The sequence below is a fragment of the Cynoglossus semilaevis genome, chromosome 14 (genome assembly GCF_000523025.1).
Source record: "Cynoglossus semilaevis isolate Cse_v1.0 chromosome 14, Cse_v1.0, whole genome shotgun sequence".
In the NCBI taxonomy this organism is placed as follows: domain Eukaryota; kingdom Metazoa; phylum Chordata; class Actinopteri; order Pleuronectiformes; family Cynoglossidae; genus Cynoglossus; species Cynoglossus semilaevis.
Window position 1 is genome coordinate 24,247,665 of NC_024320.1, and position 9,900 is coordinate 24,257,564.

The 9,900-nt window shown below is 41.5% G+C and overlaps 1 protein-coding gene across 4 annotated transcripts in view; it reads right to left on the reverse strand.

The window, feature by feature from the left end:
* dnm1a (dynamin 1a) overlaps nt 1-9,900 on the reverse strand; it is a 44,747-nt gene that overhangs the window by 11,022 nt on the left and 23,825 nt on the right. For 2 of the 4 annotated variants that reach the window (XM_008325993.3, XM_017038801.2), the window contains exons 15-16: nt 9,814-9,843; nt 9,277-9,390 (exon numbers count right to left, since the gene is read on the reverse strand). In XM_008325993.3, the coding sequence (XP_008324215.1) occupies nt 9,277-9,390; nt 9,814-9,843 (144 nt within the window). The remainder of the gene's footprint in view (nt 1-9,276; nt 9,391-9,813; nt 9,844-9,900) is intronic. The other 2 variants (XM_008325992.3, XM_017038802.2) reach the window with 1 other exon arrangement.

Sequence of the window (9,900 nt, forward strand, 5' to 3'; positions counted from 1 at the left end):
CATATATACGTATATGTATGTATGTATATATATATACATACATATACGTATATATGTATGTATATATATCTGTATTTACACATATATAGACATATATACATATATGTGTGTGTGTGTATATACAGTATATACTTTTATAGTGTGAATTCAATCATATTGAGCCATACATCTACATGCATTTAATGACTAGCCTACCCCAACATATAATGTATATATAAAGTATGCTCATTTTATCTAAGTAAATATATATATTTAATGTTATAGTAATGTTAAAGTAGATCACGTTAGCATGGTCATTTAAAGCCAAAAAAGTGTGGACGCCCCCTGTACAAGTAAACTTTTATTTCTTTAGCTTATTATTTCCATTTCTTTTTTTTTTTCCTTTTTTTGGTCTACTGCATCAGTTGTATCTATTTTTACCATTTAATCTGTGTATATGTTGCTGATAATGTCAATGTCATTTCAGGAATAACCTTTATTTTATTCAAAACCTTTTTTTTCTTGGACCTTTTTGACAAAACCTCCAGTGATTTTCGGACTAAGTTCAACGTGTTCTGAGGGACTTTACTTTAAGTGAATCCCAACACTCGTTAGTTTGGACTACAGATGACAGTGTCTTGGTTTAGTCATCCACCATAAATAGCAAAAAAAAAAATCTCATGAGTGTTCTCTGAACCAACTCTTTTCACAGAAGTCGAGCTCTTTTGCGTCACATTATTTTCATGTTGCTTCAGTGCGACTCCAGACACACCGGAGTGCAGACTTTATAATACAGTGATGCAAAAACACAAAACGGTGCAATTACTCCCACGTTTCGACCGACCGACCGACTTGTTCTCTTTCATGCAAAATGCAAAGACCTTCAAAACAAAGTCGGAAACTGTGTGAGCATACTTTCCCAGTATTTTTGGCTTTACTGAGTAATAGTTTGAAAGGGAAGCTGCCTGCCTGGTCATCCAAACAGTGGAAACAATGTTGGTGCGACCGCAGTGTTTCCTCCACCCACCCATTAAAAGTTATTTCTTTCAATCCTGGAGTCCGAAACCTAAAAGCTACAATAATCCTGTGTGGAAGACTGATTTATATCATTATCTCTTTGTTTGGCATGTTGGTTGTTTTTTTTAATTCTCATGCTTTTTTTTTTCTTGAAGTTTTTCATTTGTCTCTCTCTTTTGTCTGGGTTTCTTTCCTCCATCCTCTCACATTCCCTCCACATCCCTCCGTCCCTGCCAGGACTGCTGACTGCTGTCTCCTGAGATTGTGCCTGCTTTGATTTGGAGCTCAGAAACCATAGCTAAAACAAACACAGGGCCTAGGCTACCTCTACACACACACACTCACACACACACACACCTGGAAACACTAGCACTGATTACTGCAGACCGCCAGAGGAATTAAATCCAAACAGGAATGTGTGTGAGAGAAAGGTGAGTGAAGCGAACGTCGACTTCTTCAGCACTGAATCACAGACGGGGTTTTTTTTTCTTCTAAAGTTTGTACGCTCACACACACACACACACACACTCAACCTCATCAGCTCTGGTTCTGATTTACCAGTAGTGTGTCACCCCTTCAATCAGCTCCACCCCCCCCCCCCTTTTTACTCCCCTCCCTCCATGTCCGTGTTGGGATTCAGCAGAGCTGGATAAAGGGCCCTTTATTCCAGTCGGACAGGGAGAGGAAATCAGCTTTAGAAGTAAAAACAGAGGGAGCAAGAGCAGGGATGGAGACCACAGGGCTGCACATCTGGAGTTATTACAAGGCTTCCTCCCGCTTGCCAAGAAAACGCCGACATTCCTGCCCCTTTGCTACAAAGACCACGGAGCCTCCGCTCTCCTCCTGCTTCTTACTCCTACACGCATATCCATCACTGCAAAAAAAAAAAACAACCCACAAACACACACACACGCCACACACGGGACCAGGAGAGGAGACGGGCACAAACGGCCGAGAGCAGACGCTAATAACCAACACGTCTGACGTCTCACAGACAGACAGACGGACGGACGCAGACGTCCTTCTCTTCTGTTCACATACGCTCCCACTCACACGGTTCCACTCCCTCAGAAGCCAAATCCACGCACTCTCTTTCCCAACTTTACAGCAACACACATGCCGAGTGAGTGTGGATCACTTCCTGTTCACCTCTGACCTCACACTTTCTCCACGAAACTTTAAGACGAAAGAGAGGAGAAAAAAAACAAAGAGAGAGAGAGGGGGGGGGAAGAAAGGAAAGAGAATGAAAGAGAATTAAAGAAAGAAAGAGAAAAGGGAGGGAGTGAGAGAGCAAAAGGAGGAGAGAGAGAGAGAAAAAGAGGGAGAGAGAAAAAAGGCCAGACAGAGGGAGGGGTGAGAGAAGGAAGAAGAGGAGAGAGTAAAGGAAAAAATGGGGGGCCGGCGAACTCCTCCTTCTTCTCCCTCCATATCTCCTCTCTCTCCTTCCTTTTTCTCCTTCTCACTCTGGAGGAGTAGACTCGGTGGCCAGTGCGTTGCCACGTTGAGCCTCTGACGGGTCAAATTCACTTCCTACCGAAGCATCGTTTTTTTTTATGGGGAGGGGGAGACCTTCAGAAGCGACGGCCGAAGATGAAGAAGAAGAAAAATCTGAGCCTTTGGGTCCAGATGTGGCGTTAGCGCTCGTGGCGTTGTCGATCGAAAGGCGTTACGTAGTTGAAGCGGCTGCTAATAGAGAAGAGAAGGACGAGCGTCCAGAGAGAGACCAGGAGTGAAGACGTGAGATCATCGGTTACGATCGCAGGTATTAATTTCACTACAGAGAATTTCGGTCTTTCTCTACGACGTGTGTCGGCGAGATTAAAGGGAAAGATCTGTTCACCAGAGCATCGGTTTTCTGATTTCCTTCATTTATTTGAGTTCTAAAGTATCGGTACTTCAAATGAGGCGGCTTTTTCAAGTACTTATTTTTAGGCCCGGTGTTCAGGGTCAGTGAGGGCAGAAAGGACAGATGAGGTACCGTTGTGTACTCTGGGGATTTGCCGACAGCATCAGAGCAGGATATTCATATTTTTTAAGTATTTTCTGTGTTTTGTCATCAACGTTGGTTCCATTTTTCCCTCGCATCTTTTCCCTCTAGAACCTGGCCTGGAATGCTGCTCCTCACAGCAGAAAACTGCAGCCAGGAATGTTGTAAAAGGTGCCAATCGGTGTATTTTACCTTTGTCTAACGGCCACCAATTCCACCTCTTCCTTCTGACCTCCTCCCTTTTTTCCTCTCCTTCTTCCTTTTCCATTTCACTTAAAACCTGCCTCACATTTTAGGTTTCTCCATCCAAGATCAAGAAAGTTCCGCGCTTCCATGGTGAGTGCAGTTGTTTGTAAATAATTCTGACAGCATCGTCTACCAGCCACCAGGTGGTGACACCGTGGTCTCCTGCTGCCCAGTTTGCCTGCCCAGTGTTCAGACTACCTGTTCAGGAAGTAGTGGTTGTACAGTAGTCTGCACATTGGTTAGGCTGGCTGTGGACAAGACGAGAAGGAGACACAGAGAGAGAGAGAGACGGCGTTCACTCCACAGGGTCTCTGCCAGGCACCAACATCAGGCTGTGGGAAGATGCAGCACCAACCCACATCCATCTGGACCAGCACAAGCACAGGCCTAAAAAAAGCAGCCCAAAGGCCCGACCGCAAACGCTTGGCTCTCGTCTGGCGTGGATTTATGAAAGGAGTACTCGTTATTATGTATGCTATAAGTAGACGGGTCATTTTATAGTTGGTTTTCAGAGAGTCAAATCTGAGGAAAAATTTGTAACGTTTGCTTGAAATAAAGATGAGTGAAAAACTCCATGTCTTTGGTTCAGTTGCTGTCGTTCACGCAGGTCACGGAGGAAATCCTGTCGCATAAAGGATGGAATCACGAAATCATGGTTCCGATTACACGTGGCAGCTCAGTGACCTTTTCAACACATTGTTTATTTTCCTACCCAACCAAAAAATACGACTCGGCGCTGAGACCCAAAAAAAGCTTGACCGCACGGAAAAAATGAAGTGTAAGTCAAAAAAAGATAAAGATAACCCCCCCTCCCCCGCCCCCCAGCGTCTCGCTGAGGCTCCTCACCGAGATGTACAATTACATCTGACTTCCCTGCATCATTTCGCGGCGGCTTTACCTCAAATGACCATGTAACGTGCAGGGAGGCAGGAAGCCACCCTAGAAAAATGTTGAAAGAGCAGCCACTCTCTCATTGTCTGCTCGCCTCTCTCCCTTTCTAAAAAAAAAAAAAAGTCAGAAAAGGGTTTGTGGTTTGAGGACTTACAGGTGACGTCATGTGAAGCTCGACAAGTTTAGCTTGACCCCCCGTCTAGGTTTTCCGTTTCTGTTTTTCTTTCCTTCTCTCCTTGAGCAGAACCACAGTTTGCCTCCTGGAGGCTAATCAGTGATAAAGTCAAGCCAGTGCTTGTGCCTTTTTGAACCCTGGAGTACACAAAAGCAGAGCAGAGGGCAGCAACGTTCACGTGGTGTCCCCATGCAGGAGTGAAAACCACAAACCGGCCTCTTTCCATTTAGAGCGCTGCCACCAAGAACACCACACTTTTTTTATCTTTTTTTTTCCCGCTGCTTCAGGACGAAGTACACACCCACACACACACACACAACAAGATAAACAGCACACACACACACACACAAAGTGTGTAGCAGGCATGTTTCTGGTGAGTGCCTTTCAAGCAGCCGTCTATCCCCCCCACCCCCCGCGTCCCCCCTTGAGGATGTTTACAGCTGGGATCACCAGGACAGTCTGGATTTCTGGCAGTTTTACAACAGGAGCAGGGAACCCCACACACACACTCTCTCTCCCTCTCCCCTTCTCTCTCTCTCACTCTCTGTCTTTAATTGCGACCACTTCACATGGACATACAGTTATGCTTTCCCTAGCCACTGAACCTGACTCTACCCGCCATGCCGTTCGGTGCGGCCCGTGGGAGCTTAAAATGCATCTAGTAAAGTCCATGCTGCAGAGTTTCTTAACCTGAGAAATTCAAAGTTTTTATAATCAATCAAATAATAATCAGTTGCAGAAACGTGTATAAGTCCGTTATGGAGTAGTTACCAAAAAAAAGAAAACATCTTTTAGACCCTGTTCTGTTTGTATCAGAGTCTGAATGACCTGTTATTTTAAAATATTGCCAGTTTATCTTTAAATAAAGAAAGAAAATGGATATGTCAGGATTTTTTTTGAATGAAGTAAATTAGTAAAAATTAAGTACATTTTTTCAGTGCGTCCCATTGTGGCCTAGTACCAAATAACCTATGGACTGGTACTGCTACTGGTCCGCAGACCAGGGTTTAGAGACCCCCGATCTATACAGTCTTCCATTTTACAACCGGCCCTTCAAGGGGAACTGTATTGTTGATGTGGCCCCCGATGAAAATGAGTTTGACACCCCTGCTCTACCTTAACCATTACAAATATATACCTAAACTCAACCCTAACCATAATCTGACCTTATGTTTTACCTTTACTCCAAATTTAAACCTCAAAAACCTTATAATACTCTCTCGCTTAGTCGGGACCTGCTAAGAGTCCCCAGAAACACACCGAGTGTCTCAACAACAGAAGCTGTCCCCACAAGTATAGCTTTAATGGTTTAGGTACACACACAAACTAAAACTGAAGTTCTAACTTTTTATTAAACGGTTGTTTCGTTTCCAACAGGCAGATGGAAAATGTGCCGTTAACAATTGTAGAACTTTCATGGTCTGATTTTTATATGAACATTGTAACAATTTTGGCATCAAATTCTTTGGTACCAAAAAAAATAATAATTTTTTCCTATTTTTTTTATTCTAGAAGATGCTTCTCTCTCTCTCTCTCTGTGTTTCTCTGTTTCTCCCTACATTGGAAAAGGCTTTCAGTCTGATTCAAAGAAATGGCATGTCCTGTGGTAACACAAACCAGAAGGTTTATGGAAACACATACACCAACCAAAACATCCCAATACCGCTAGTTAGGTTTAAGGTTATTATTAGCGTCTGGGGCGTGTGTTACGCCTGTTTGGTACAGAGTACATTGAGGGATTTCCCCCGTGAGGAGACGCAGTTCTAGGGATGGCAGAAAGAATGGCCCCAAAAAAACCACATGTTTTGGACACAGTTCAGTATAAAAACCAACCGATGTCAAGAAATCCTTCAGAGCCACTTCAGGAAAAGACTCGTCATCTTTGAAATCCTTCAGAGCGACTTCAGGAAAAGACTCGTCATCTTTGAGGTTTAAGTGCGAATCATTCGGTCCTTGATGAATACATTTCAACGTTAACGTAATCAGTAACATTTGAGGAGTGCGTCATGGTACACATGCGCTAACAGACATCTATAAGCCTACACACATACGTCTTAGCATGTAAACTTTAGCTCACAATGTATTTCGTGAACGTTAGCAACTGTTGTGTTTCTTTTTCTAAAGAAAAATAAACGCAAAAGCATTTTGGTCCGTGCAGGGGTTCAGTTTTGGTGACATTAATCTTTGTGTTTACGTTGGCCAGTCACTAACCAGGTGCATTTATGAGTACAAGACCACACCAGAGGCTTTACTCCACATGTGTGTGTGTGTTTCTGGTTTAGCTATACTTGTGGGGACTTGTTGAAAAAATTGTGTTATTTTGGGGACATTTTGCAGGTCCCATCTTAATAACAGATTATGTGATAGATTATATTTGAACTATGTTCAAGGTTTAGTTTGAATTACAAATTAGGGTCAGATTAAAGTTTATGTAAGAATTAAGATTAGGAATACATTTGTAATCGTTAAGGTTACGCCAAGAGGCCAGGGAATGCATTGCGGCAATGTGAAGTGCTCACAAAACACTAAAAACAGTGTGTGTGTTTGTGTCTGTGTGTGTGTTCATTAAGAGCCAAAATCATAATGGAAAAGTCTTTCTTTTATTTTATTTTTCTCTTCATGGTCCTTTTCTTTTCTCAGTCTACCCTTCAGTCGTGGCTCTGAGCTCAAACACCACGACGGTGTGTTGATTTTGGGTCTCCCCGCACCCTAGTTTTTTTTCCATGTTCAATAAAAAAATATACAGCAATAGCGGGAAGGTGGAGATAGAGTCGTGGGGTGAGGTGAGAAAAAAGGTTGACGAGGAAAGATTGCTAAAAAATAAAAACAGATGGAGTTTTTGATTTTGAAGATTTTCAAAATCTTTTGAAGACAAATATGTTTCCCTAAAAAATGCACTTCAATCCTATTATTCACCTTTCAACTTGACTGACAACACCACACAGACAACGTTCTGTAATTTAACAAATTAACAGGTCATGAAAACTGGGTATAAAAATAACTTTGACCAAAAGGCTGAGCCTTACCACGGAGGAATGGCTCATCGTTTTGTGCCGAACTATACTGACAGTTTTGTTTCTTTACTAACAAAACGTGCCAAACTTTCTAGCCAAAATGACCCTTTTACCCCCTTTCTTTTCCATGTGCTTTCCCACTGTTCAGCTCACTTTCCCTGTCGTCACATGGTCCTCGTTACGTCTGCCGTCGACCATTCAACCAGATTCACTCCTGTCTCCTCTCCTGCAATCCAGTCCGTCTCTTGCTATGAGCCCCTTCTTTGAAATGAAATAAGTTTATTAAAAGCAGCTTGTATATCTGTGTGTGTGTGTGTGTGTGTGTGTGTGTGTGTGTGTGTGTATGGGAGAGAGTGACTAAGATTGAGAGCAGAGCAGGGGGCTCTGGTATGCACATGTGTATGCCAGCTTTGGTGTCAGACATGTTGGGGGGTCCTGGCCTGGTGGAAACTACAAACCCCTGCACTCATATTGGGAACCATTTTTCATTCATCATTCTATTGGCAAACGGCAGGCGGATATTGTCCAGCTAGGGTTCTGCAGCAGATACGAGATAAATATATGAAATATAATGATGGTGTTTTAATTAATTTTTTTTTCACACAGTATTATGGTTATAGGGTTATAAGGGAGGGGTTTTCCTGTAAGAGTTAAAAGTATAAATGCTTCATAAATCATTTAAAAGTCAAAAAAAATTATAAGGGAGGGGTTTTCCTCATTTAAAAGTCAAAAAAAAGAAAGAAAATGAGTTCCAAAACTGTTTTATAAAAAAGAAAGAGAGATTAAAAAAAATTAAATAGAAAACAAACCTAGCCTAAAATGACCAAAAAAGGACAGAATTCAAAAAACAAAACAATGTAAAACAGAATTAAAAAAGCTAAAAGGTATAATTAATAAAAAGTGATATTAGAGAAAATTTAATTTTATAAAAATGATAAAAGTAACATTATATTAAAATACAGATAAAATGTTTATATAAAATGTATATATATATAAATGAAACAAATAATATAAATTGATGGAAGATGGAAAAACTATGATCCAGAAAGTTAAAGAAAAATGTTTCCCTGCATAAAAGTTGACTTAAAAAGTAGCAGTGTTTTTTCTTTTCTTTTCTTTTCTTTTTTTAATTTACCTGTTTTGCTCATTAAGACCCAAAATATAATAGGTCTGTGTGGCACAACTAGTCTAACTTTTCTCCAAACTAACCAGAACTTCATCCTTAACCAAAACTGCCTGACTAGTCACCAGCCGTAGGTTAACCACAGCCACTCATCTTCACTCTATCTAAGCTAACTAGAGCAGAAAACTTTAAGCTCTTCCTCTGCAAGACCAGGTTTTGGCTCCTGTTAGAACACACACACACACACACACATACACACACACATACTGTATCAACACACGCACATAGCTTCATGTCCACGGCAGAGTGTCTGTGGTTAAAGCATGGAGACGTTAAGACTGTGGCTACCTCCTAATAGTTCCACAAAGCATGATGGGATGCCCCTGCTTTGACCCACTGACAAAGAATGTCAGGTCAAATCAGCTCAGTCCACGTAGAGGAAAAACAAAACAAAAAAAAACTAAACTAAAAATCTGACTTATATTTGTCAGATATGAGTGGAATAAAGAAAGAAGTCAGAGGAGACGAAGCAAATATTTCTGCTGTTGCCGGGAAACATGAAGCTGTTGTGACACTGACATAAACAGTTTTTTCATGGTGTAGAGCATTGTTTACCAAAGACTGGGTCGTGACCTTCAGGTGGGTTTTGGGGGGAGGGGGGGGTCGTCTCACATTATGTTTCCCAGGAGTTTATGAATAATGTCTATTGATTTGGGTCGCGAAGATTTGTGACTTTTAAAATATGGGTCCCCAGAAACAAAGTTTGGGAAACACTGCATCAGAGTCAAGTGATGACTTTTTAGGTTGTGGTGTTAAAATAATTGCCCCCCATCACCTTCCTTACCTCATCGTCCTTGTACCAGGAGAGAGACTCAGCTGTGAGGACAAACCAGTACTCCTTGGCTCCTCCCTTCATGATGCTGATGTTGTTGATGGTCAGCCAGCCCTTCCTGATCACCTGACCAAGACACAGACCAATAGAAATGAGGAAGGAACACAGATAACATCCAGACCACACACAATCACTTTACATTAAATCTGTCAATATATCACACATCAACAACATATATGTAGCAGCCATACACTCAATATATATGAAATGGACATACTGTAAAGTCTCAAGGTTAGAAAAGTTTCTTTTTTATCAAATAATAATAATTCAAAAACTTCATCCATTTCTTATATACAGTGTACGGTGGCAGCAGATTAAAAATCTAAATTTGCTGTTCGTATGGCCAAAACAAGGCAGTACCAGGAATGAACAGTAGGGCGGCGCTCACCTAGATGACTAAAACTTTTTTTTTTTTTTAAATCATTATTTCCACCACACAGTCACTACTGTAGAGACTAAGCTGCACTTGGTGCTTGGTGAGGTATTTACCTTGAACCGATCATTTACTCCTCTCTCAGGCTAAATGAGAATGTAAAGAAAACACAATCAAACTATGCCAACATATGGCATATAAAA